The sequence below is a fragment of the Eptesicus fuscus genome, chromosome 7 (genome assembly GCF_027574615.1).
Source record: "Eptesicus fuscus isolate TK198812 chromosome 7, DD_ASM_mEF_20220401, whole genome shotgun sequence".
Taxonomy (NCBI): Eukaryota; Metazoa; Chordata; class Mammalia; order Chiroptera; family Vespertilionidae; genus Eptesicus; species Eptesicus fuscus.
Window position 1 is genome coordinate 33,106,835 of NC_072479.1, and position 27,773 is coordinate 33,134,607.

Here is a 27,773-nt window from a genome sequence, read left to right on the forward strand (position 1 = left end):
GATCTAGACTTAACCCAACTATTAACATGAATCCAATACATCGTTATACTGAATTAATTTGTACGAGTCACCAGCTTCTCTGGTTATCTGCTAGACCTGCAAAATGAGGGGAATTTGCAGTAATACCCCTAATATCTATTCAAGTTTTTAAAAAACTAAAATCCTATAGTTCTATGATCTGTCTCTAGGCATACCACCCTTTATGACTATCCAGATACCAATGTTAACTGATTACATTTACCAGAATATCAAAAAATGACTACTGAATGAAACTTCAAGAATTCTGCAAAATAACCTGCTTAATGAGCATATCTCAGGTTTTTAGCATGTTGCAATGATATGTATAGTATTTCAGCTGAACAACTTAAAATAATTTACTTCTCTAAAATACAGTAAATTAATACATCTAATTTTCCATGGAAAGTGTGTATATTTTTGTTAATTTCTATATCCCAATAGTCTGAAAAGTACATTATCAATAAACAGTATAAATCTGCCCAGTGCCTAAATAACAGTGCTGAAAGTTAACTCCATTTGATTGGTGATGTTGCATAGAGTTCTTGGAATCCACAAGTCTAATTCCACTGGCATGTGCAGTCTATAGGTTCCTGGAGCGTGTACATGATCTCGGTGCCATTTCCCGAACAGTACAGGGGCACAGTCAGATTCCGCACTCCATTCTCACGACAACACTTACAGAATCTTAGATGGCTCTCAATGTTGATGTTATATATGGTAGCAGATGGGCATTTTCCATCACAAGATGCAACATTTATCTGTAAGGCGAGATGATGAGAAAAAACTCGTAAAATTTAAAAATCTGGTTACTTGATTTTACTAAGTCAAATGAAAGCAAGGCTTTCTTATCACTTTAACTCTCAAGCTTCTCTGTGTTAAAAGATTGCATAGCATACCAGGTTGAAATTCAGTAACTTAGTTCCACGGTGATGCCTAGGACAGCAATGCTGACAGAAATTTTGAAACGTGCTCACATAACTAGACAGGCGCCTGCAATATATTAATCATAATCTAATGAGTCTATTGTAACCCATATTATATCATGGCTCAAGTAGACTGTGGAATTGTATGGGTCATATTAAAGGAGGTAAAGTTAGAACCAGGACTATTTTTGCTGAGTAAAATTGCATAGTTAAGAAAATACATAGTCAAATATATTTAGATTTAATTTCCATCTCTCTGGATTGCAGTTATCACTTCAGAACTTTTGACTACTTATGCTAAGAATAATTCACACTTCTTCACAGAATATTTTAATATTAGAATTCAAGAATAATCTCAAAGCTAAATGTTATGTTAGCATTTTGTTGGCTTACAAACTTATTAGTGCTGCGATACATATACTTTGGAAAGACACATGCCCTTTATGTAACAAATGATATTTTTCCACTTACAGAGCTTTGACTTATACAGTCCTGTTTCCTTATAACTGATTTGATAATCACTTTCTGGCATATTCTTTCTTCTCGTTTACCTGATAAAATATAGAATGTATTTATTCATTAAAAGGCTCATGCCAAATTGTTTCTTAATTCAGTTAACATATGAATATATTGAAAATTGATATGTTTACATAAAATATATTCCTATATTAAGAGATATTTAAAATTTCCCTCATATTTTATGTTCAATATTTATTTTCACCATCTAAATAGATTATCTATTTTCTCTACCTTCAAACTTCTCTTTACCTTATTGTCAGAATAATTACCAGATTCACAAATCAAAAATATTGTACACATACAGTACAGCTAACTGTATAGTATGTACCAACCTCTGTGTGGTATATAGATAAATAGATAAAATGTTTATTACATGGTATCTAAAAGTAAATATACACATAAATAATTAAGGCATCTATACATATACTAGTATACATAAATTTATTTTGAAATTAAAAACTAATAGATTTAAAACCACATTATCCTAATGTATATTAATAAAATATCAAGCATGAATGTAATTGAACTATTTATCAACCATGTTTAAATGTATGGATGAGTGATGGCTAATTTGATTTGATGGTTCTGAAAAGATCTCTTAGGAGTTCAAATGAAAACACTTTCTATTAATTAATGGCATATTGATATGCCTCTGTGTGGGTGATGGATTATCACTTGGCAATACACCAAGAATATTTATTTCACACTGTATGTAGTAGATATAACTCTGAATCAGGCTGCAAACATCCAAGGTTTTTTTGCTCTGATACTAACTTGTTTTGTCATTCCGCTGATTTACCTTGTTTGCAAAAGGCTGGGTTTAGATCTCCAGTTTTCAAATGATTTTAGTCACAACATTATTTTTTAATTAAGTAATTCTGTGAAATCCCAACATGTAAAGTATGTCAAAGCTAAGCTATGCTGGTTCAAGTAAAGATTACCTTAAATTAAACTGTCCTCCTCAAGGTTACCCTTGACCGTTAAATTGCGAAATTCAAGGTCACATCTCAGTTCTCATTCTATTTGACTTTGCAGTAGTATTTGACCCAGTTCATCACTCTCTTCTTCTTGATACACTCTCTACACTTGGCTTCTAGAACAGCCACTTTGGTTTTCCTCTGTCTCACTGTGGCTCCTCCTCTCTCTCCTATGCTTGTTCTTTCTCCTTTCCCTGATCTCTCACCTATATAGTGTGGCCCAAGGCTCAGTGTTGGTGACAGAGGTCAGGCTGTTTGTACCTTATAGTGCTTTCACTCAGTCGTAACTTCATGCAAGTTTAAGAATAATTGTTTAGAAAGAGAACATCTTTAACATCCCCTATAAGGTACCTTACCCTCTTCTTTCTATCACTTTCATCCCTGTGCTATAGCCACACCTGCTGTTTCCTTTGCTTTCAACTCTTCCTTCTTCTGGCAGACATTCAGTCTCCATTCAAATGACACTTCCTTACAGAGGCCTTCTTTAATGATTCCCTTAAGTTAGCAACCAGTTCCCTTCACTCTCCATCCCTTTTATTCTGCACTATTTTTCTTTACATCACTCATCACTACCTGACATAATAATATATATTTATGTGTTCATTGTTTCTTCCACTTCTTGATAATATGCACTATGCATACAGATACTGTTTCATTCACTATCACAGTCCCAGTGCTAAAAGACTGTCTGGTGTGTGGTAGGCACTCAGTAAAAATTGGTTTGATAAGTCAATTCATTCGATGAATGAAATTGGGACAGCATCAATTTAGTTAGACAGCATAAATTTGTTTGTACCAAGAAGCATTCCTATTCATTCTCAGAGACTTTATTGTAACACATTTTGTTTAGCACAGCACCTGTGATAGTATCCAATACCCACAGTCTCTCTGGTATAGCCTGGTCACACAAAAGCAAAGACTGCAGACAAGGGTTCTCTGATACCAAAGCTGAAACTTCCTTACAAGTCCTTACTCATCAGATAGGAAAAACTGAGGTGGCTTTTTTACTATTCTGCAGCTTCAAAGAGCTTAGCAGAATTGAAAGGCCCCGGGACCAGCCCTTAATCTATTACTGATGAGTGGGATCAACTTTTCTGAACCTTCATTTTCTTTTCTATAGGGGGAGCCATCCCTATCTTCCCATCTAGCTCTCGGAACTTATGAAGATTAGTTGTAGTACTGGTCTGCAATGGGCTTAATAGAGTGTCTATGTGTGACAGGCAATAAATAGTACTAATACGGTCAGTCACACAGATCTCCTGTCCACCCTCAGATAACATAAGTGTACTCACTTCTCTAATAATTAACATGGAGTTACAGAATCTAAGCTCTTCACATTTGCTATATGATTCTACTCCTATATCGCATACCTAAAGAAGAGTCTAGACTGAAGAAGCAGAGGAAAAAGAAGTGAAGTCATAAAAATATAAACTTCCTCAGATTCTGGAGCCTAATTTCATTCCTTGGGTTCCTGATACAATGACTACTATATATACATTATTTTACATATAATTCATAAAATACTGAATTAAAAACTACTTATTTTCTAACAGAAAAAAATTTAATTAGTGTGTGTCTAAGACCCCCAGTAATTAAAGAGGTGTAAGTGGCATTATCCTATTTACAAAAGTCCCAGCAATAAAAACTGTTATGGGTTGAAATATTCCTATGAGCCTCAGAAATCACCTTATTTGGAGATGGAGTCTTTACAGAGGTAATCAAGTGAAAATGAGGTCATTAGGGTAGGCCCCATTCCAATCTGACTCCTGTCCTTATAAAAAGGGGGAATTTGGAGATAGATACACATACAAGAAGAACCCAGCTAAGGAGAGAGGCCTGCAGCAGATCTTTCCCTCAAGTCCTCAGAAGGAACCAACCCCATGGACCTCTTTATTTTGGACTCCTAACCTCCAGAACTGTGAGATGATACATGTCTAAGTCACCCAGCTTGTGGCACTGTTATAACAGCACTAGAGGCCCAGTGCACGAAATTCGTGCATGGGGGGGGGTCCCCCTCAGCCCAGCCTGCACCCTCTCCAATCCAGGACCCCTCAGGGGAGGTCCGACTGCCTAGGGATCGGGTCTAAACTGGCAGTCGGACATCCCTCTCACAATCTGGGACCACTGGCTCCTAACTACTCACCTGCATGCCTGCCTGATCACCCCTAACTGCCCCCCTGCTGGCCTGGTCACCCCCAACTGCCCCCGGCCTGGTCACCCCTAACTGCACCCCCCACCAGCCTGGTCGCCCCTTACTGCCCCCCCTGCTGGCCCGGTCAACCCCAACTGCCCCCCTCTGCGGGCCTGGTCGCCCCACACAGCCTGCTGCTCAGTCGTTTGGCCACCCCTCACTAATCCCCCTGCTGACCTGGTCACCCCACGTAGCCTACTGTTTGGTCATTTGGTCGCCCCTCACTAACCCCCCTGCCGGCCTGGTTGCCCCACACAGCCTGCTGCTCAGTTGTTTGGTCGCCCCTCACTGCCTCCCACCTGCCAACCTGGTCACCCCCAACTGTCCCCTTGTGCAAGCCTGGTCGCCCCACGCAGCCTGCTGCTCAGTCGTTCGGTCATCCCTCACTAACCCCTGCCAGCCTGGTGACCCACACAGCCTGTTCGGTCATCCATTCGGTTGTTTCGAATGCAGTTGTCGCTTAGCCTTTTATATATATAGATTAGCAAACGAATACAATGTCACATTAGATGTCAGGTCATCTTATGTTGAACTCTTTGTTGTGGTAAGTTTGTGTGTCTCAGATTTACATACTATGTAAATAAAAACTGCCATTCTAACCTTAAAACTCCTATTTTATCTTGAGAAAGTCATAAACACTTTAAAAAGAAAAAAGAAAAGAAAAATGGCTGCATTAATACCTCTCTGTTCTATTTCAGTCCTTAAAATCATTAAAAATTACTATGAGCCCTGGTTGGTGTGGCTCGGTGGTTGAGCATTGACCTACGGAGCTGGAGGTCATGGTTCTATTCCAATCAGGGCACATGCCCTGGTTTCGTCTTGATACCCAAGGTGGAGTATGTAGGAGGCAGCTGATCAATGATTCTCTCTTATCATTGATATTTCTCTCTCTCTCTGTCTCCCTTCCTCTCTTAAATCAATAAAAATACATTTTAAAAAGTTGCTATGAAATAAACCTTATCATTTGAACTAATATAACATATATTGTGTGTACATAACTTTATCAAAATAATTATTGGGAAGTTTTACATATAGGATTTAAATGTACTCATTAAATTAGCATTTCTCAAATGTATCACACAGAACCATAGACTTGTCCCAATAGGTTTGGAAAATACTGCACTTTGCCCTTATTGGAGTCACAATGACCTTCTCATCGTAGCCTACTTACTCTTGCATAGTTCCACATGTTCCAAGTAAATCTGACCACAGAGCACTTTTAAACTTAAACCCATTAGAATCCTACACAATACTTTTGGGGAAATGCAACAATAAAGAAATTTCTAATATTTAAATTAAAATTTATCTAAAGAAACATGTTATTCAATGAAGACTAAATTACAAAGTAATCAGCCATAACACAAAAACATTTAATATGTATTGTACAATTTGTTTTCCTCCACATGTCATAGGAACTAAATTTTACAAGAAAAATCATAGGACAATTAAAACTAATCTATCAAATTAATCAATGTAATATGTCTTCACTTACAGATCTTGCAACAGCCTTCATTATAAAGCTTTACAACTCCTTCATTCTAGGAAAAGAGGAGAAAAGTCAAAATTCACAGTGTTTGTTTATTTCCTCTTGGACTAGAAATAGAAAATTAACTCTCTTGATATTTTTATTAAGTATCACAAAGTACTATATAGGAAAATGATTAGAATTTAACTACTAATAAGAATTCCTTAAAAAAAAAGAATTCCTTTAGTAAAAAAATTTAGGAGCGTGTGTTTAAAACGTTATTTCTTTATTTGTAATATCAGAGTGTAAAAAGATTAACTTCCTTAAAAGAACAGAGAGGAATCGACAGGACTACTCCAGCCATGAAGACAGAATAGAAGCAGTCCAGAGATGGAAGACGCTGACTTGGTCTTCCCATACTAGCAGTTAGCAGCTGTGCATCACTGCAGGTTGCCCAGGACCAAACCAGAGAGAGTCGGACCTGCATTACCACCATTTCTCCACCATCCAGAACTGTAATGTCAGTGCTGACATGTACACATAAGGAACTGTTGGACATTGTAATTGGGTCTCAAAAGAACTGTTGGCCCAGAAAGAAACTCACTACAGACTGATCCATTTGCCTGTCAGCATAACTATTATTGCTTGTCTCACATTCAGTTCTCATAAGTGTATTTCTAATAGCACATGATCTCACTCATCTAGTGGAAATAATGAACAACATAGACTGATGAACAAGAACAGACCCAGAAACAAGGAGGCATGGATCAGACTGTCGGGCCTCAGAGGGAGGGTAGAGGAGGGTGGGGGTAAAGGGGAGAGATCAACCAAAGGACTTGTGTGCAAGCATATGCGCCTAACCAGTGGTTGGGGACAACAGGGGGTGGGGACATGTGTGGGGAGGGATGTGGGATGGGAATGGGGGCATGAGGACAAATATGTGATACCTTAATCAATAAAGAAATTGGGGGGAAAAAAGAACACTACAAAACTTTATTTTTTTAAGAATTATAAATTTATTATTACATCTGCTAGCAGAAGGGCTGAGACCAACATGGCATCAGCCCAAATTTTTAAATACAAAAAAAAAAAAATGTCTTATCAGTAGAGACCATTATATTTTTCAACTCCTCAAAATAATATAATCTACTCTAAAAGACTAGACTGAGTTTCTGAATATAATTGAATGTTAAAGTGGTGTATCTTTTTCTGTAATATTTTACTATTTTTAAAAAATCTCTACTTCAGAATGGCTTCTGCCTAAGGATAACTTAAGAAAATTTTATTATCTTTTAGAATTATTATGGTAAGTTTCTAGTTGCTTTTAGTAACTTGATAATTACAATTCAAATTTTAAAATCTGTGTATTAAGATGGTGTCTAAGATTCTTTCCAGACCTGAAATTCTATTACTTTAGTACATATGTTATCTACCTAGCCAGCTAGCGAGTTATTACTAAAAGAGGACATTACTAAAAGAGGACATTTTGAAAAATATAAGTGAGACTGCTATTTCTCTACACTTAGAAAATATTGCCCCACACAACAGAGCAAAGCTTACCTTTCATTAGGGATTATTCCCTATTAAATAATTAAAGCTACAGTCATCATTTTTTTTAATTGTATTACTTTCACATAGAATAGAAAGTTGTTTCAGCAACCTTCAAAGTTAGAAATATAAAGGGGGGAAAATTGTATCACTTTTAAAAATCTGAAAGAATAAGGAATTGGGAGCACAAAACTGAAGGCCCAGCTATGACATGTGCTTAGTTCCACAGTGGCCTATGCTCAGAGGAGCTAAGACAAATTTCACTTAGACCAGCATGCATTAAGAAGTGAATTAACCCTAACTGGTTTGGCTCAGTGGATAGAGAGTCGTCCTGTGGACTCAAGGGTCCCAGGTTCGATTCTGGTCAAGGGCATGTACCTTGGTTGTGGGCATATACCCAGTAGGGAGTGTGCAGGAGGCAGCTGATCAATGTCTCTCTCTCATTGACGTTTCTAACTCTCTCCCTCTCCCTTCCTCTCTGTAAAAAATCAATAAAATATATATTTTTTAAAAAGTGAATTACATCATAAATCTGGCTGTGTGTTTAAGAAAGAGAAAATCATTCAAGCTCTGATTGATTCGTTTATTGATCATTATTGAGAAAGAGGCTAGGTGATCAAATGATTTTTCAATAATCCTTTATCTACATATTAAAAACCCAGAAATAGCATAATGTCTATTCAGGGAGAGTGAAAATTATTTGGAATACCATATATAATTCAAAATGGAAAACTGAGGAAATATAATAGCACTTTTATGTACACATAAAAATAAAACACTCACCAAAATAAACAAGCTAAAATGTATGTATGACCTTGGAAAACACACTATTTTCTAAATTCTAATTAATACTAAATTTTCTTAAATATAACAAAGTACAAACCATTTTGCATTCAGTCTCATTAAAAGGGGGGCAGACCATACTGTAGTTCAGAATCATTGTTCCTTCATCAGTCTTGACACATTCATATGTGGTACAGTTATGGTGCCACATACTCCCTTCCTAAAAATAAAAGAGAAAGTAACTGTTTTACTATTGAATTCTGCTAAATTTCTGAAGTAAAATATTTCCTATCCTACTGAATCAAAAGGCATGATGCAGAAAGCTTTTTGAGTCATAAAATGTCCTTCTGGAAATGTCCACAAATCTAACTTAAATGATTAAAATACATGCATGGTATGTGTGTGTGTGTGTGTGTGTGTGTGTGTGTGTGTGTGTGTGTTTGGTTTCATACTAGAACTGAGATGCAAATGTGAAGTAAAACAATAGGGAGTAAAGAAGCAAAAGGTATTTGTTTTTACTACAAAATTATCTAATTTGATCAAGTGTCAAATGTCTTGCTCTCCTATTTCCCTCACTAATTATAAAAAAACAAATCATATTATGTAATACACCTCCTTTCTTGAGATTTGTTTATTCTTCCTTCCACTCCCTTGTCAGCAAAATATTTAAAAATCTTCAAATGATAGTAATTATTGACTTGTGGTTCTAGTTTTGTATACCTTATGGCTATTTTAAAATCTATTCCTAGTCTTTTAACTTTTAAACATAATAACTTTATTTCATTCCTGATGTCAGAATTCCTATTTAGAAATAAAGTCTGCTAGCACTAGCTGAATTGCTCAGTGGGTAGAGCATCGGCCCAGGGACTGAAGGGTCCCAGGTTCAATACTGGTTCACTTGCAGGCTTCATCCCCAGCCCTGGTCAGGTCTCTCTCTCTCTCTCTCTCAAATCGATGTTTCTCTCTTCCCCCTCCCTTCCACTCTCTCTAAAAATCAATGGAAAAATATCTTCATGTGAGGATTAACAAACAAACAAAAAAACAAAAAACAAAAAGAAAGTCTACTAAACATATTTATTACATAATTATCCTGTATAATAAAAGCCTAATATGCAAATCAACTGAACGGTGGAACGACCGACCGACAGAATGACCAGTCGCTATGATGTGCACTGACCACCAGGGGGCAGACGCTCAATGCAGGAGCTACCCTCAGCCTGCAGACCCCAGGCTGGCCAAGGCAGGTGCCAACAGGGGCCCCCAATCACCCCGCCAGTTGCCCAGCAGAGGGAGGCAAGTGGCAGTGGTGGGGGGCAGGGCTGGAGAGCAGGCGGCACCAGGCCAGCCAAAGCAGGTGCCAATGGGGTCACCCCAATTGCCCCACTGGTTGCCCCACAGAGGGAGGTGACTGGCAGCGGTAGGGGGCAGGGATGGCCAGCAAGTGGGCAGGGTCGGCCTCCCTGATTGCCTGCCAGTCACCCAACAGATCAGCCCTGATCACTGGCCAGGCCTAAGGACCCTACCTGTGCACAATTTTTGTGCACCAGGCCCTGAGGATTAACAAACAAAACAAAAAAAAAACAAAAAGAAAGAAAGAAAGTCTGCTAAACATATTTATTACATAACTAGAGGCCCAGTGCACGAAATTTGTGCACGAGGGGGGGTGTCCCTCAGCTCAGCTTGCACCCTCTCCAATCTGGGACCCCTTGAGAGTTGTCCGATTGTCCTGGTGGGATCGGGCCTAAACAGGCAGTAGGACATCCCTCTCACAATCCAGGACTGCTGGCTCCCAATGGCTCGCCTGCCTGCCTTCCTGATTGCCCCTAACCACTTCTGCCTGCCAGCCTAATCACCCCCTAACCACTCCCCTGCCAGCCTGATTGATGTCTAACTGCTCCCCTGCCAGCCTGTTTGCCCCTAACTGCCCTACCCTGCATGCCTGGTCACCCCTAACTACCCTCCCCTGCAGGCCTGGTCACCCCTAACTGCCCTCCCCTGCAGGCCTGGTCCCCCCGCAACTGCTCTCCCCTGCAGGCCTGGGTCCCCCCTAACTGCCCTTCCCTGCAGGCCCGGTCGCCCCCAACTTCCCTCCTCTGCCGGCCTGGTCACCCCTAACTGCCCTTCCCTGCAGGCTTGATAGCCCCCAACTGCCCTCCCTTACAGGCCTGGTCCCTTCCAATTTCCCTCCCCTGCTGGCCTGATCGCCCACAACTGCCCTCCCTTACAGGCCTGGTCCCTCCCAACTGCCCTCCCCTGCTGGCCATCTTGTGGTAGCCATCTTGTGTCCACATGGGGGCAGGATCTTTGATCACATGGGGGCAGCCATCTTGTGTGTTAGAGTGATGGTCAATTTGCATATTACTATTTTATTAGATAGTATAGAGGCCTGGTGCATGGGTGGGGGCCGGCTGGTTTGCCCTGAAGGGTGTCCCAGATCAGGGTGGGGGTTCCCTTGAGGCATGGGGCAGCCTGGGCGAGGGGCCTGTGGTTGTTTGCAGGCTGGCCATGCCCCCCTGCTACCCAAGCAGAGGCCCTGGTATCTGGGATTTATTTATCTTCTACAATTGAAACTTTATAGCCTGGAGTGGAGCCAAGCCTCCTACTTGCTCCGTGGCGGCAGCCATTTCTGTTGGGATTTATTTATCTTCTATAAATGAAACTTTGTAGCCTTAAGCAGAGGCCAAGACAGGCCAGGGTGTGTGGAAAGCTTGGCTTTCTCCATCGCCGGGGGCAACTCTAGCCTCCTGCTCTCTCCAGCTCTGTGGCTGCCACCATTTCTGTTGGGATTTATTTATCTTCTATAATTGAAACTTTGTAGCCTAGAGTGGAGGCCTCGGCTGGCCAGGGTGTGCGGAAAGTTTGGCTTCCTCCATTGCCAGGGAAACCCAAGCCTCCCTCCTGCTCGCTCAGTGGCCACAGCCATCTTGGTTGGGGTTAATTTGCATACTCACTCCTGATTGGCTGGTGGGCGTGGCTGGTGGTGTGGCGGAGTGATGGTTAATTTGCATATTATTCTTTTATTAGATAGGATTATCTATATATATATATATCTATATATATAAAAGCCTAATATGCAAAGTGTCCCCTGAGGAGTTCGATTGTCCTGGAGTTCAATCACTTGCTATGATGTGCGCTGACCACCAGGTGGTGGCATGGAATGAAGGAAGACCCTGGCCAGCAGCTGGCCACCAGGGAAGGTAGGCCCTGGTCAGCAGCCAGTGGCTAGGGAAGGGAGGCACCAACCAGCAGCCAGCAGCCACTAGCAACCCTACCCATGCATGAATTTCGTGCACTGGGCCTCTAATTGTGCTATAGTTGTTGATGTATATTTTTATAGTCTGGATTTTAAGATGTTAGTCAAACTCTGGCTTGAAGATTTCTTGTGTACCAGTAAAGAATTTTAACTAACTTCCTTTTTCTAAATTTTATTTTAGTTTATGAATGGCTTTGGTCTTCTTTGAATCTTAATTGGAAAAAATCTAGAAGTCTGGGTGTAAAAGAAAATAAAATATTAAAATTCAAGAAACACAGTAATATCTTATTTGTTGGGAAAAAAATGAGTTGTTCCATAGAAATTAGATTTCTAGAGAACTAAAGCTTACCTTGGAAAAAGCCAAGAATTATGTATATTTACCTATATTGCATTGCTTGTGTTCTCAAAAAAATATTCTGAACATAGTTTAATCTTTTATTTACATTTCAAGAATACCACCATGAATATTAATTACATACACCAATGCTTCCTAGATTAACAATATCTATAGAGTTTATGTTGTCCTTTTATTAAAATCCCCCAATTACTATATTTTTTCCAGTATTCTCTGATTCCTTTTCTCTCACTGTCACCTCTGTCTCCTAATCATTTTGTAAGCTTCCTTTTTTAAGACTCCCTCTTTTAAAAATATATATTAGAAAACAAAAATATTGCTAGGATAAACAGGTAAACAATAACAACAAAATAACATAAATCAATAACACTATTTTTCCCATAATTGTAAAACAATAGGCTATGGTATAAAAACATAATTGTTCATTTTTCATATTTAATAAAATGTACAGGATAGAAAAAATATTTTATTTTGGATATGTGAGTAATCCCATGTAATTAAGAACACCAGAAATAATATCTACAGATAATTAAACTATTAATGGAAGAAATGTAATGATAGCAATAATAAATTGGAATTAGCTTCAGATAAATTATAAACACAATTTGTGACCTTCCTAAATCTGATCATACTACTAATAAAATTATAGAGTTTCATTAAAAATTCTAGGGAAGAAGTAAGTCAGTCTGCAAACCTATATAGAGTTATCATGAGATAAAGGGGGAATTCTGAATAATAATTATTTTTTGTATAAAGATGTAGTATAGCATATTTGTTGCCCTGGTCTGGTGTCTGGTGGCTCCATTGGTTGGAGCATCAAATCATGCACCAAAAATGTTGCTGGTTTGATTCCAGGTCAGGGCACATACCTAAGTTGCAGGTTCAATCCCCTGGAGGCAACTGATTGATGTTTCTCCTCACATTGACATTTCTCTCTCTCTCTCTCTCTCTCTCTCTCTCTCTCTCTCTCTCTCTTCTCTCTCTCTCTCTCTTTCTCCCTCCCTCCCTCTCTCTAAAAGCAATAAAAACTATTCTCCAGTGAGGATTAAAAATGTTTTAAAAACTAAAATTTTTTAAAAAATGAAATTTGTCCTATTGTCCTGGTGTGCTAGAGTTCTCGGAGAGAATCTGCTGGTCTTGATTCACTGACATGGGCCGGAAGTGCCCCGGTAGTGCCCAGATCAGAAACATAGGCTTCCCAGCTCCTAGATGGAATGGGTTGTCTGTCACCTTCCCTCATACCCATTAGGGAGTTGGTACCTGCCACAGTGTGTTATAACCCTTTTCTCTATTCTAGAAAAAAATAAAATAAATAAATAAAATAAAATAAAAATAAAAAAAATGAAATTTGTCAAATGGCCTAAATCTTTATTCTTATACTAGAGGCCCGGTGCACGAAATTCATATATGGGGGTGTGTGTGTCCCTCAGCCCAGCCTGCACCCTCTCCAATTTGGGATCCCTCTCACAATCCAGGACTGCTTGCTCCCAACTGCTCACCTGCCTGCCTGCCTGATTGCCCCTAACCACTTCTGCCTGCTAACCTGATCATCCCGCAACCACTCCCCTGCTAGCCTGATCAACACCTAACTGCTCCCCTGCTGGCCCAATTGCCCCTAACTGCCCTCCCCTGTTGGCCTGGTCACCCCTAACTGTCCTCCCCTGCAGGCCTGATTGGCCCCAACTGCCCTCCCCTGCAGGCCTGGTCATGCCCAACTGCCCTCCCCTGGAGGCCTGGTCCCCCCCCCCCCAACTGCTCTCCCCTGCTTGCTTGATTGCCCACAACTGCCCTCCCCTGCTGGCCATCTTGTGGCAGCCATCTTGTGTCCACATGGGGCAGCCATCTTTGACCACATGGGAGTAGCCATCTTGTTTGTTGGAGTGATGGTCAATTTGCATATTACCTCTTTATTATATAGGATATCCACTGGAACCATCAAAAGCTGAAATAAAGTGCTGGCATCTTGAATTTCAGATTTCTATTAAAGTGTTTCATTCAAATGAATAAATAAAATATCATTGTTCTTTTTCTTTGTAATGATTAGAAATCAGCATTTCTCTAAGCCCATTCCTCACATCTAAAACAAATAAAAATAAAATGCCAGGCTGGTTCAGTGGTTGAGCATCGACCTATGAACCAGGAGGTCACGGTTCCATTCCCGGTCAGGGCATATGCCCAGGTTGCAGGCTCAATCTCCAGTGTAGGGTATGCAGGAGGCAGCTGATGGATGATTATCTCTCATCATTGATGTTTCTATCTCTCTTTTCTTCTCCCTTCCTCTCTGAAATCAATAAAAAATATAATTTAAAAATAAAAATGAAGCCCAGCATCAACCCATAAACCAAGAGGTCACCGATTCAATTCCTATTCAGGGCACATGCCCCAGTTATGGGCTCCATCCCTGGTGGAGGGCGTGAAGGAGGCAGCAGAATTGATGTCTCTCTCTCATTGATGTTTCTATGTCTCTATCCCTCTCCCTTCCTCTCTCTAAAATCAGTAAAGACATATTTTTTAAAATGAAGATCTATTATAAAATAAGTTTGAGAAACTGTAAACTACAGTTACACTGTAAACTATCTGATACTTCCTGTTGTAAACATGGTTCTTTACAACAGGAAGTATCAGATAGTTTACAGTGTAACTGTATCTTGTCCACTAAAAGCATGTTGTATATGGGTATGTTTATTGTATGTAGAACTCCCTGTGTGTATTTGTGGCATTTTGAAAACTTATTTGATTTAAGAATGTCTTCTTCAGAAAGCAGTAGCATAAAGAGTATCCTCCAATGAACATATTTTTAGAAAATAAGGAATTCATACCTCATATATAACTGATGTTCCATTTTCCATTTGAAATTTGCAGGATACATTTTTGCAGGTACCACAACAATCATAATCACTTGGAGATGGAGTATATACCTGGTGCTGTGTATGATAATAATACATTGAATAAGCCCCACAACAACACCAATATATAATTAATTAGCTCTGAAAGTGCTTCCCAACATAAATATATGCTCTCTCAGAACATCTATAAGCATTTCTAAGGTTGAAGTTAAAGTACTTCATAGAAGAATTGACTTTATATCGCTATAATCTTCACATCTACCAGCCAAGATTCATCAAGCAGGTATAACTTCAGGTTAAGTAAGCTGTAGATAATAAGACTTCTGAAGCTCAAGAAAAGAAAAATCTGTAATAGGTAGATATGTTACAAATTAATAGATTATTGAAGAACTATTCAAGTATACATTTTTAACTTATGCAGTATTCCCTAGCTCCGTGGGTGGCAAACTGTGGCTCGTGAGCCACATGCGGCTCTTTGGCCCCTTGAGTGTGGCTCTTCCACAAAATACCACAACCTGGGCGAGTCTATTTTGAAGAAGTGGCGTTAGAAGAAGTTTAAGTTTAAAAAATTTGGCTCTCAAAAGAAATTTCAATAGTTGTACTGTCGATATTTGGCTCTGTTGACTAATGAGTTTGCCGACCACTGCCCTAGCTCAAATTTTATAGCTGCCATTTTAAGATTGATTAATTCTCACCAGAATGACTTATAAAGAATACTTACAATGTCACATTCTTTTGAACAATTCACCATTGTAAAATTCAGAGTGTGAAAGCCTGTAAAGTTATCTTTTTCTTCCAGACACTCTATTGTATGACAAAAGTCCCCTTCCAAATACTTTATCATAGATTGGCCAGGATTCAATACTGATACTTCTTGAAATACACACACATCATCTTTTTCTAAGAAAAGAAAAACAGTCAACAAAAAGTACAATATTTTAATTAATCATTTAATGGAATTTTTATTTAAATCTATGTTTTCATTGTGATGTGCAATTTTTCCAAAACCAAAATAGACCTTCACCTTTACATGTTGTTAGTAACTCAAGAGTTTACTTAATAATGTAGCACATTTATTCCTTAACATACAACAAGAAAATTGATCTGTAAACTCAACTGCTATTCACTGATTGAACTTCCTCCAAAACTATATTTTATAGTAGATTCCAGAATTTTAGACCTAAGAGATTGTCAAACTACTTATTGTTCCCTCTTCCAGAAACATAACATGACAATTTTGGGGAGTGGATATAGATGGAGGCAAAATATAAATTAATAATAGTAGATCTCTTCATGGTGGGATTCTGTAACATTTAATTTTTTTTAATTGTTATTTTGAGAATAAATTTTTAATTTTATTGTGTTGCAAAATAAACAGTCATTTAAATCATACTTCATGATGAAGGCAACTGATACAATGTGCTATCATATCATTAAGAGTGGCACGTTAGGGTAAGCTAGGTAGTGATGAAGAAATCAGTTCAGAAAATCTTTGTGCCTCACCAACATGGAAATTAAGCCTTCTCTCATATAAAAATACAAGTTTCAAGATCTTGGACAGAAATTTTATTTTCCATTAACCTATTAATACTTAATATGAAGTTTTGTTATTTCATAGAAAAAAGCAACTCTCTGCTTTGCAGTGTTAACATCCTTCCTATATAATAAAAGTCCAGTGACTGAATGGCAGAATGACCAGAACAACTGGTCAACCAGTCGCTATGAGGCACACTGACCACCAGGGAGCAGATGCTCAACGCAGGAGCTGCCCCCTGGTGGTCAGTGCGCTCCCACAGTGGGAGCGCTGCTTGGCTGACCAGGATGAGCAGAGCTCCCACAGTGGGAGCCGCTGCTGAGAGGGCGGGTCCACAGCCGCTTGATTGGGATGAGTGGTGCTCCCGCAGCGGGCCGATCCCTCAGGCTATCCCCCCGACAAGTGCATGAATCCCGTGAACTGGGCATCTAGTCAATAATAATAAAACAGTGAGCAAAAAAAAATCTGTCACTTATAGATGTATATTTTTTAAAATTAAGTTTATAGGAACCCTAGCATCAACTTTACATACTGTGATGCTTCTGAAAAGTACTATTCACTTTTCTGTCCAATTATCAAACTTCTCAGAGCATTTAGAAGTATTACAAAAGAGGAAACTGAAATATAATAATATTTATAATATTTTTATACTCAGAACTTGGCAAATGGCTTAAAATGTGTAATCCATTTCAAAGAAAATTATTTTTAATTTCTGAATAGTGAACAACATATACCAATAATATTCACTGGCATTTAAAAGTTATAAAAAACATAGTTACCACAGAGATACTGCACACATCCACAGTCACTCTGAAAGTTATGGTCTATTGTAGTAAATTCTCCCTATTAGAAAGATATTATTTTTATTATTATAAAACATTATATGGCTTTTTATATGACAACTGTAAAAAACAGACAATATAATATTTAATAAGTTGCCTACCATACAGTCAGATACATAGCAGGTGCATAATAAATATTTGATGGTGAACAGTCTTGGATTAACCTGGTGGTCATTTAATTAATAGCTCAGGGAAAAAATCACAATGAACAATGTGAGCATGGATCACTTAATCTTCATAAACTTATAATTTGCTTATCTATTAAGTGAGTGAAGACAGATAAGATGATCTTTATTATCTGTCCTAGCTGTAAAATATTGTTTGATTCTAAGCTTCTAGTGGGTAATCAGAGATAAGAAAATGTTTGTTGCCCTAGCCAGTTTGGCCCAGTGGATAGGGCATTGGCCTGCGGACTGAAGGGTCCCAGGTTTGATTTCAGTCAAGGGCACATGCCCGGGTTGTGGGCTCACCCCACAGTTGAGAGCATACAGGAAGCAGCCGATCAGTGATTCTCTCTCATCAGTGATGTTTCTATCTCTCTTTCCATCTCCCTTCTCCTCTGAAATCAATAAAAAATATATATATATTTTAAAAAAATTAAAAAAGAAAAAGAAAATGTTTGCTAATCCTGGAAACTTTGCTTGATGGAAATGGTCTTGATCTGTTCTGTAGGAGTTGTCCAGGCTCTGATGTCTGCATCTGAGCAAGGCTGCTGTTATATGAAGCAGGAGCAGAAGAGTATAATATAGTGCTTAATGACACAGACTCAAGAACAAGACTGCCCGTGTGCTGATCTTGCTCTACTACTTACTAGATGTGTGATATATGGAGGGCAGGTTACTTAGTCAGTCTGGTCCTCACTCCATTTGTAAAGTGGGGATAATGATACTGCCTGACCTTTAGGATTGTTGAGAGAAATAAATGGGTCAGTATATGTACAGAGCTTAGAATAGGGAAGACACACAGAAGGTGTTGTGTAACCTTTAGCTGTAGTAAGCTGTTGTCATGACCAGTACTCAAACTTTGCCCTATTAGGAAGGGTCTAGATTCCTCTCAAGTGTAGGACCAGGCTTAAAGTTTTAAGAATTACATTTTAAGCATCAACTTTTCCTGGATTTAATTTTCATAAGATCAATAATAAAATGAATTGATTCTTGACATAAGAAATGATTCAAATAAATTCATATATAAAAGTAAATTCCCCATAAGCTAATAATATCCTACTTTTCATAGTGCTTTGACAAGTTGTAAAGTAGTTGTATAAATGTTAACTCAAATGAGGTTTTATGACTTTTAGTCATTACATAATTCTGATGAGATTGGAAATAAAATGTTAGAAATATGCAGTTAAAGATAATAAATTAAATTATCTCACTGTATTAGCTACTCCAGAAGATTAGATAAGGAAGTATTGGGTACAATCTACCTTGTTTAAGCCACTTAACCACTTGTTTTTAATAATTATATCCACAATGCCCAATGTGCCCTTGCAAATTTAGACTTAAATCTTCTGTTCTTTCCTTCTACTTATATTTCCTTTGGATCTTATCCACATATTTGGTTACACTTTTATTTTCAAAGTACCCAATTTCACCAAGAGGAAATATCTCCTTAATTGTTCTGCCAGTATGAACATAACGGCTTTTTGTTTACTCCTTTAAAGTCTGTAGCAAAATCACCATAATCTGTTTTCACTTTTTGGCTTTATGGTTTTCACTTTTTCACTTTTACAAAAGGCCACATAATATACAATCCCATTTATATAAAATACCAAGAATAGGCAAATCTATAGAGATAAAAAGTAGATTAGTGATTTCCAATGGCTGGGGAGTTTGTAGAAAAGTATGGAGTGACTGCTAATAGGTAGTCTCTTCTGGGGTGATAAAACTGTTCTAAAATTAATTGTGTTGATCGTTTCACAATTCTATGAATACACTAAACAGCATTGAATTGTACACTTTAAATAACTGAACTGTATGATAATTCTATATAATAAAGAGCTAATGTGCTAATTAGACTGAACAGCAGAACAACTGTCTGGACGACCTTCCAGATGACTGTCCGGACGACCTTCTGGACAAAGCCAGGGCTGCAAGGGCTGGCCGAGGCAGCCAGGGCTGTGAGGGCCAGCCGAGGCTGCAAGGGGCTGTGAAGGCCAGCTGAGGCTGCGAGGGGCTGCAAGAACAGAGCCCCTTGCACGAATTTTGTGCATCGGGCCTCTAGTGTGAATTATCCTATATAATAAAAAGCTAATATGCAAATTAACCAAACAGCGAAACGACCTGTCGCTATGACGTGCACTGACCACCAGGGGGCAGATGCTCAATGCAGGAGCTTCCCCCTGGTGGTCATTGCACTCCCACAGGGGGAGTGCCACTCAGCCAGAAGCCGGGCTCACGACTGGCGAGCCCAGTGGCAGTGGTGGGAGCCTTTCCCACCTCTGCGGCAGCATTAAGGATGTCCGACTGGACTGCAAGAGGGCGCAGGCCAGGCTGAAGGACACCTCCCCCCCCCACCCCCCCCGCCCGAGTGCATGAATTTCATGCACCGGGCCTCTAGTATTTCAATAAAGCTGTTACTGAAAAAAAAGAAAAAGAAATGCTGCAAAAGTCTCACATAGAGTCTTTAGCTTGAAATGCATCTGTTGTCTATGTGAAAAACTAATGTGATCTTAAATATATACAGATAATATCATATGCACTGAAACAAGCAGCCATCATTCAGAATGAGAACTCAGGAACAATGGGTCAGGTCAATACTTATGTAGAACAATGAATGTTAAAACTAAATTATGATGCATGGATGGTTGTGGTATATTTGGGTAAAGTTATTGAAACTACTGTTTATGTTGTATGTGCCCAGAATGATGCTAATATACAATAGCCATTCAATAAATATTTGCAAAATTGAGTAATGTCAAAGTTTGATTCATATATAACATTCAGACATTGAATGTTGAGCTGGTAATGAACTAAATGGATCAGTATTTACCACAAATGTTGGGGAGGGAGAAGAACACAGAAAAAGGGTAAGTGGAGAATGGTAGAAACTCATTAAAGGGGAGGGGGCAATTAAAGGGAGGAGCACACAGGAATGTATTTGGTTCATGGGTGGTTAGGCCAAAATAGGCAGTAAAGGCACAAAAAAAGAGAAAAAGAAAAAAAAGGAAGCATAGTTAAGGTAACAACCACACAAAGGTTAAAGAATGAACATAGAGGGTCCTACTCAAAGAAGCTTCAAGGAACCCAGAACAGAGGAGGCACAAAATCCCATGGGGTAAAAGGAATAAATAATAATAAAAGCATAATACGCTAATTAGACCGGACAGCTGAACAACGTTCTGGGCATCATTTTGGACATCCTTCCAGATGAAGCTGCAGTGGTGGGGACCGAAGCAGAGGCAGTTAGGGGCAATCAGGCAGGCAGGTGAGTGGTTAGGGGCAATCAGGCAGGCAGGCAGAGTGGTTGGGTGATCAGGCAGGCAGGCAGGTGAGTGGTTAGGGGTGATGAGGCAGGCAGGCAGAGCAGTTAGGGGCAATCAGGCAGGCAGGCAGAGTGGTTAGGAGCTATCAGGCAGCAGGCAGAGAGGTTAGGAGCAATCAGGCAGGCAGGCAGGCAAGCAGTTAGGAGCCAGTGGTCCTGGATTGCGCCTAAACCGGCAGTCAGACATCCCCCAAGGGGTCCTGATTGCAAGAGGGGGGCAGACCAGGCTGAGTTCCCCTCCCCATGCACGAATTTTGTGCACTGGGCCTCTAGTGGTTTATATTGTTGTGTTGGAGGTTATTGAAATGCCTTAGGACATTGTAGTACCTCTTTCAGACCAGCAGGAGAGCTCTGAAAGAGGCTGGGAAGGGTAAAATCCCAGCGTCACTCTGATCTGCTCCTTTGGCCATCAGTGTTTGTCCAAGAATCCAGTATTTGTGAATTCAGTGTCTGAGCCTTGTAAATTTAAAGGTATTTTAGAGCTCTCTCTACATATCTCTCTGTCTTTTTTTTTTTCCTTCCTCCTCTCCTCCTTCCTTCTCTTCATCTTCCACACACACACACACACACACACACACACACACACTCACTTGTAAAATACATTACAAAAGGCCAGAGTCTTCCATTTTGCTCTCCTGAATTCAAACATACTCTACGCCCCCACACACACTTCTTTTCTGTATTGATCTCACTACACTCAAGTTCATGAGCAGCTATATTAGTCTCTTGCTGATATCCTGCCCCCTAATGTTTAACTGTCCTTATCCTGCTTCACAGGACTATCAATATCTGCTCCCTCAAACACCATTTTTATAATAATTCCTATCTGATACAAGACCCCTTCTATCTCCTATCACATTAAATCTACACTGAGCTCTTCAGGGTAGCATTTTTAAGTGGCTGGCACCATAACAAGATGTAATTGTATTTCAACAAATATTGGTTGAATGATTAACTGAAAAGAATAAATGAATAAATCAAATAAAAGTTTCTTAGCCTTGCCTTTAAAGCCCTCCTTAATTCAACAATTTGGATAGTTCTTCATCCCTCATTGTTCCTCCTCAGGTTAGCTCTCTCTTAAGGAAAGAGAGAGGTCGTGATCCTTCAGCATACATATTTTACCTCACTCCTTTGGGCATGTACTTATGTTCATACTAGCCCCAGTCTGGAATAGTTCACCTCTTTTTATTTATTACTACTAGTGGCCCAGTGCACAAAATTTATGCATGGGGGGCAGGGAGTGGGGGAAGGGTTTGGGGTTCCTCAGCCCAGCCTGCACTCTCTCCAATTGGGGACCCTTTGAGGGATGTCCGACTGCCAGTTTAGGCAGTCGGACATCCCTCTCACAATCTGGGACTGCTGGCTCCTAACCGTTCACCTGCCTGCCTGCCTGATCACCCCAACTGCCTCTGCCTGCCTGCCTGATTGCCCCTAACCCCTCTGCCTGCCTGCCTGATCGCCCCTAACCTCTCTGCCTGCCTGCCTGATTGCCCCTAACTGCCTCTGCCTGCCTGCCTGATCGCCACTAACTGCCCTCCCCTGCTGCCCTGATCTCACCCCCAACTGCCCTCCCCTGCCAGCCTGATCACCCCTAACTGCCTCTGCCTCAGCCCCCACCACAATGGCTTTGTCTGGAAGGAAGTCGGATGTCCGGAAGATGGCCAGTAGACCCGGTCTAATTAGCATATTACCCTTTTATTAGTATAGGTAGATTATATAGGATAGGATTGCTTAATGGGGGTGGGAGCCTTTTTCAGCAGGAGGAGATGCTCTTGGCAGACAAAAATACATAATCCCTATATCTGGACTGATAGTCAGCCATATGCTCTATACTGCCAAACTGGTCATTAAAAAATTGAACCGGTTTCTTACACCTTACACTAAACAGCTGTTGCCCTTAAAATCCCTCCTCAGCCCCCACATTAGGTTCTGCCCTTGCAGTTCACCCAGATTAGGTTCTGATTGGTCAGTTTCTATGCCAGTCAGCATCTCTGGGCCTATCTCCAGGCCTGATCAGAGAGGTGGGGCTGATCAGCAGCCACCCCAGGCTGCTGGCAAGCGGGCTGAACTCCTGACTTCTCGGGGGGAGAGAGAGAGAGAGAGAGAGAGAGAGAGAGAGAGAGAGAGAGAGAGAGAGGTGGCTGCTGGCGAGGACTGGAGAGAGAGAGAGGCAAGGGCTGATCAGCAGCTGCCACGGAGGCTGCGAATCAGACCCTGCTTCTCTTTCTGGGCCTCACCAGCAGCTGTGGCAGCTACTGATCAGCCCTGCCTCTCTTTCTCTCTGAGAGGTCAGCAGTTCAGTTCGCTCGCCAGTCCCCGCCCACCAGAGCCTGCTGCGCACGCAGCCTGGCGTTTGGTCATCCCTTCGGTCGTTTTAGATGTTACGGGCCCTGGCTCTTTATATATATATATATATATTCCTCACATGACTATCACTTGCTTCCAAACTTTTCTTGATGCTCACCTTCCATCTCCATGATGATCTACACCTTGTGGTAAAATTCTCAGCATGGGGGAGGGGAGTTGTAATAATAATTATCACTAATACTTACTGAACTCTTGTTATATGTTAAGTATTATCTAATTTATATTCATTTATTTCATTCACATAACAGGTATTGTTATTATTTTCATATTACAGTTAGGAAAGTGAGTCACAGTTAAAGAAAGGCAAAGTCACTAATAGAAACAAGACAGTTTATTCTTGCCTTTGTTCTTGTGTCAACTTATGTCTTGGGTACACTTTGTAAAGGAAATGAAAGAATAAAGACAGAGTGGAAAGAATAAAGGAATACAGCCTTAACCGGTTTGGCTCAGTGGATAGAGCATCAGCCTATGGACTGAAGGGTCCCAGGTTCTATTCTGGTCAAGGGCATGTACCTCTGTTGCGGGCACATCCCCAGTGCGGGGAGGGGGGGTGTGCAAGAGGCAGCTGACCAATGTTTCTCTCTCATCGATGTTTCTAACTCTCTCTCCCTCTCCCTTCCTTTCTGTTAAAAAATCAATAAAATATATTTATTTTATAGAAGAAGAAAGGAATACACATAAACAAACATATACACAAAACAATGCCTGGCTTGAGGCCTGAAGATCTCAGTCAATTTATTCTCTTAGACCTTGATTTCCTTATTTATAAAATGAGCTAAAAATACCTACATTGAGATGATTCATTGATATAATATGCTAAACATGTTATGTAAAATATTAAGAACCTGAGAAAATACAATACAATAATTCTATTTTATTCTATAGATGTGTATATAGTGCACACAAAATATCAAATGAGATAATTTTTATGAAAGTTATTTATACAAAATTATTTATACAAGATTCACACACTATGCAAAAATAGATAACACATCATTACAGTAAATGTTGAATTAATGTTTTTGTAAAATACAATTACTTTATTTGACATGCAACTTGATGAATTTGAAAATAAATATATATCCATGAAATCATCACCACTATCTATACCAATATTGAGATAGTATTATTTTAATGGTTTGCTTGCTTTTAAGACTAGTGAACTTAATTAGATATGAGATTAGTAGATTCAGTCACCAGTGGAAAAAATAAGGTATTGTACTTTCCTGTCTGAAGTAGAACATAAAACATTGACAGTTCTCTAATATCAGAGCACATTGTTTTCATCTACTACAGTACAACTTAAGGAGGGTAATTCCATTAATTTTAAGAATTCAGAAATAAGAGAAGTAAAGGAAGAAAAAACCGATTTAAATTAGATGACAAGTCAATTAAAATATGTGTTCTTACCACTTCACAAGTTGGTATAACAAGGTTCTCACAGCTACATTCTAAAAGGCAAAAATCAACATTTATAATGATCAGAATACATTAGTGTATTGTAATAAAACTTTAAAATATGAAAATTAATTACCGCAATGCCATATTGGACAACATTGACCAGATACATTTTCTTTCACAAGTTTCATATCTTCTGCACAGTTGAGTAGTGGCACAGGACAAAGATTTGGCTCACAAACTAGATAGAAAAATTACATGGGTAAAGATTAACTTCATGGAATCAGGAGTTTCACTCCCTACCATTTAATTCACTGCCACTGCTGTAGTGCCTAAATTCATTTATCCCCAGTGCCTCCTCCCCCACCACCCAATTGCCCTGTGCTGGTGAGGAAAAACAAATGATTCATAACACATACAACAGAAGGACATCGCACCAAGTAAAGAGCCCTGAGAAATGGCAGGAGTACAAGAAGAGAAAGGAAGTGAAAGAGGGTATGGAATCAACTAGTTGAGTAGAAATTCTAGGATAATGAGACAAGTCATAGCTGAGCTTTTGTCATAGCTGATCTATTTTTGGTAGGTAATGGTATTATCCAAGAAGAGCTCTTAGATACATGAAAACATTATTTATGTTTAATATGTATTTTGTATGCTAGAATTCAACTATGGTCTGACATGACAGTAGCACTAAGATGCACTGAGCTTCTTAAAACTTTGGACACTTTAAATATTTCAAATTAGTTAAGATATACTTACCACAGTAATACTGAGGACAACAGAACTGTGTGGTATTAAGGTCCACAGTGAGAAATTCCCCATCAGTACATAGTGGAATAGGTTCAGTGCAAGATTCACACACTAAAGGTAAAACAAAAAGCCAGAAGTTACAGCTGAGCTAAAAAAAATATATATCTAACATTAGTTCAGATTAATGTATGTATAGAAAATCAACTTAAATAAAAATAAAGCTTCAACAGATCATATTTTGTCATAAAAACAATTTTACTGCCTGAGTATATTGCTTTATGCTTTCCAAGCAGAGTGACATAGAATACCATTTTACCAAAAACATAGGGCATTAAGATTTCTGGAATAATTTTTTCTTGTTAGGATTGAAATATTATTGATTGGTTTATTTAAGTTTTATTAATTCACTGTTCTTGATTACTCTAATTTATGAGTAAACAATATAATAAGCACTTGTCCTTTTTAATAAAAATACTAGAGGACCCATGCACCAAATTCATGCAAGGGGCTCGGCCCTCACAGCCCCAGCTTCATCCAGAAAGTCATCTGGAAGGACGTCCGGAAGGTCATTCTGCTGTCTGGTCTAATTCGCATATTACACTTTTATTATTATAGATATTTTTATTGATTTCAGAGATGAAGGGAAAGGGAGAGACAGAGAGAAACATCAGTGATGAGAGTCATTGATTGGCTGCCTCCTGCACTCCCCACACCAGGGATCGAGCCTGCAACCCAGGCATGTGCCCTGACCAGGAATCAAACTGTGACCTCCTAGTTCATAGGCTGGCATTCAACCACTCAGCCATGCCGGTCAGGCAGCACTTGTCCTTTTGAGCTGTTCAGCATCCCTCTCCCAATTTTGATAAAAACTCTGTAAAGACCTTTGAATGCTCCAGACTTGGTATGACTGTTATAAAGGCATCTCATTCTCATCTGGCTTCTGTGAGGGAACACTCCACATTGGTTGAACCAGAATCTCTTTCTACGGCATTTGAATCATAAATGGAAGCACACCAGGACAGGAAACAAATATTGCTGACTCAATACTTAATAATTGACAGATAGAACAGCTAGCTGATTTTTCTCTTTCCCAGAGCCTAATCTGTTTCATCTTAATCCTTCAAAATGTTGATCCCCAAATCCTTCAAATAATTGGTTGTGCTTAAGCTAGATCAACCAATTTTGACTACTTGTAGTAGTCAAAGAGCCTTAACTGGTACAAATAATGTGTTTTGATTTAAGTATATCTAAAACCTATATTAATCAGCAATCTTTTATATGATAACTAGAGGCCTGGTGCATAAAAATTCATGCATTCAGGGGGAAGTAGGGATTCTCAGCCCAGCCTGCATTCTCTCACAGTCCAGGACCCCTCGGGAGATGTCCACCTGTGGGCTTAGGCCTGCTCCCCAGGGGAGCAGGCCTAAGCTGGCAGTCAGACATCCCTCTGGCAGCCTGTGAGCCCTTGGGGGATGTCCAACTGACAGCTTAGGCCCAATCCCCACAGGGAGCAGGCCTAAGCCACAATTGGACATCCTTAGCACTGCTAGGAGTCAGGAGAGGCTCCTGCCACCGCCGCTGCGCTTGCAACCATCAGCTCGGCTTGTGGCTGAGAGGAGCTCCCCCTGTGGGAGCGCACTGACCACCAGGGGCAGCTCCTGCATTGAGCATCTGCCCCCAGGTGGTCAGTGCACGTCATAGCAACTGGTCATTCCCTGTCATTACGCCATTAGGGTCAATTTGCATATTACCCTTTATTATATAGGATTCACTTGAAATGAAAAATAGATAATTCTTTATTTTTCAATGTTCAGTTTATCAGACAAATATATAGCTCCATATACAGTATTTCCCAGACAACCTTCATTTCTACCATTCTCTTTCAAGATGATATAGGAAATAAAGTTTTTAAGAGGTCATATAATGTCTTAACAGAATCCGTTATTCTACTTGGTTCTACAAGGAAACCCAAGGCTTATTTTTTTCTCCAAAAAGAACTGGATGCTGGCCTTACTAAAGAAAAAAACACTTTGATTATATTATCTTGATAATGTTTTGACTGATATATGTATTATTTGTGGATAAGGAAAAGTAGTACTAACTAATAATTGTAAGAGTCATTTAAAATGCTGGACTTTCTGATTTATTGTTCTCATTCTGTTGAATTCCTATAAAAGCAGAATACTGGTTTCCATCAGTCCCATGGAATTCACATCAAATAAGAGATTTTCCCTGTATCCTCCTTCTTCCAAGAAATTATCTCATATAACACTCACCACAGATAGGAGCAAAACAGCAAGGCTCATCGTGTTGAACTTGAATCATGAATTGGTCTTCTCTGCATTCTGGTATTGAAAAACTGGGGCATTTCAATGGGTCACATTCTGCAGAAACACGAAGTTATTTTAAATACTGCATAGTATTTAAAAAAAACACGCAAAAAACTGCATATTGTGGGATAAAATAAGTGAAATAGTGCATTTTAAGTTATCTTTGAATATATATTTACTGGAGGCCTGGT

At 39.6% G+C, this 27,773-nt stretch overlaps 1 protein-coding gene and 1 pseudogene across 2 annotated transcripts in view; one reads left to right on the forward strand and one right to left on the reverse strand.

Moving 5' to 3' along the window:
• Nucleotides 1-437: 437 nt before the first annotated feature.
• Nucleotides 438-27,773, reverse strand: part of OTOGL (otogelin like) — a 143,405-nt gene continuing 116,069 nt past the window's right edge. For both annotated transcript variants that reach the window (XM_054719732.1, XM_054719731.1), the window contains 11 exons: nucleotides 27,529-27,636; nucleotides 25,262-25,363; nucleotides 24,639-24,743; nucleotides 24,515-24,555; nucleotides 17,192-17,255; nucleotides 15,600-15,778; nucleotides 14,852-14,956; nucleotides 8,525-8,644; nucleotides 6,121-6,166; nucleotides 1,413-1,492; nucleotides 438-776 (listed from right to left, as the gene is read on the reverse strand). In XM_054719732.1, the coding sequence (XP_054575707.1) occupies nucleotides 576-776; nucleotides 1,413-1,492; nucleotides 6,121-6,166; nucleotides 8,525-8,644; nucleotides 14,852-14,956; nucleotides 15,600-15,778; nucleotides 17,192-17,255; nucleotides 24,515-24,555; nucleotides 24,639-24,743; nucleotides 25,262-25,363; nucleotides 27,529-27,636 (1,151 nt within the window). In that variant the 3' untranslated portion in view covers nucleotides 438-575. The remainder of the gene's footprint in view (nucleotides 777-1,412; nucleotides 1,493-6,120; nucleotides 6,167-8,524; nucleotides 8,645-14,851; nucleotides 14,957-15,599; nucleotides 15,779-17,191; nucleotides 17,256-24,514; nucleotides 24,556-24,638; nucleotides 24,744-25,261; nucleotides 25,364-27,528; nucleotides 27,637-27,773) is intronic.
• On the forward strand, nucleotides 13,112-13,225 carry LOC129149917 (small nucleolar RNA SNORA3/SNORA45 family; annotated as a pseudogene).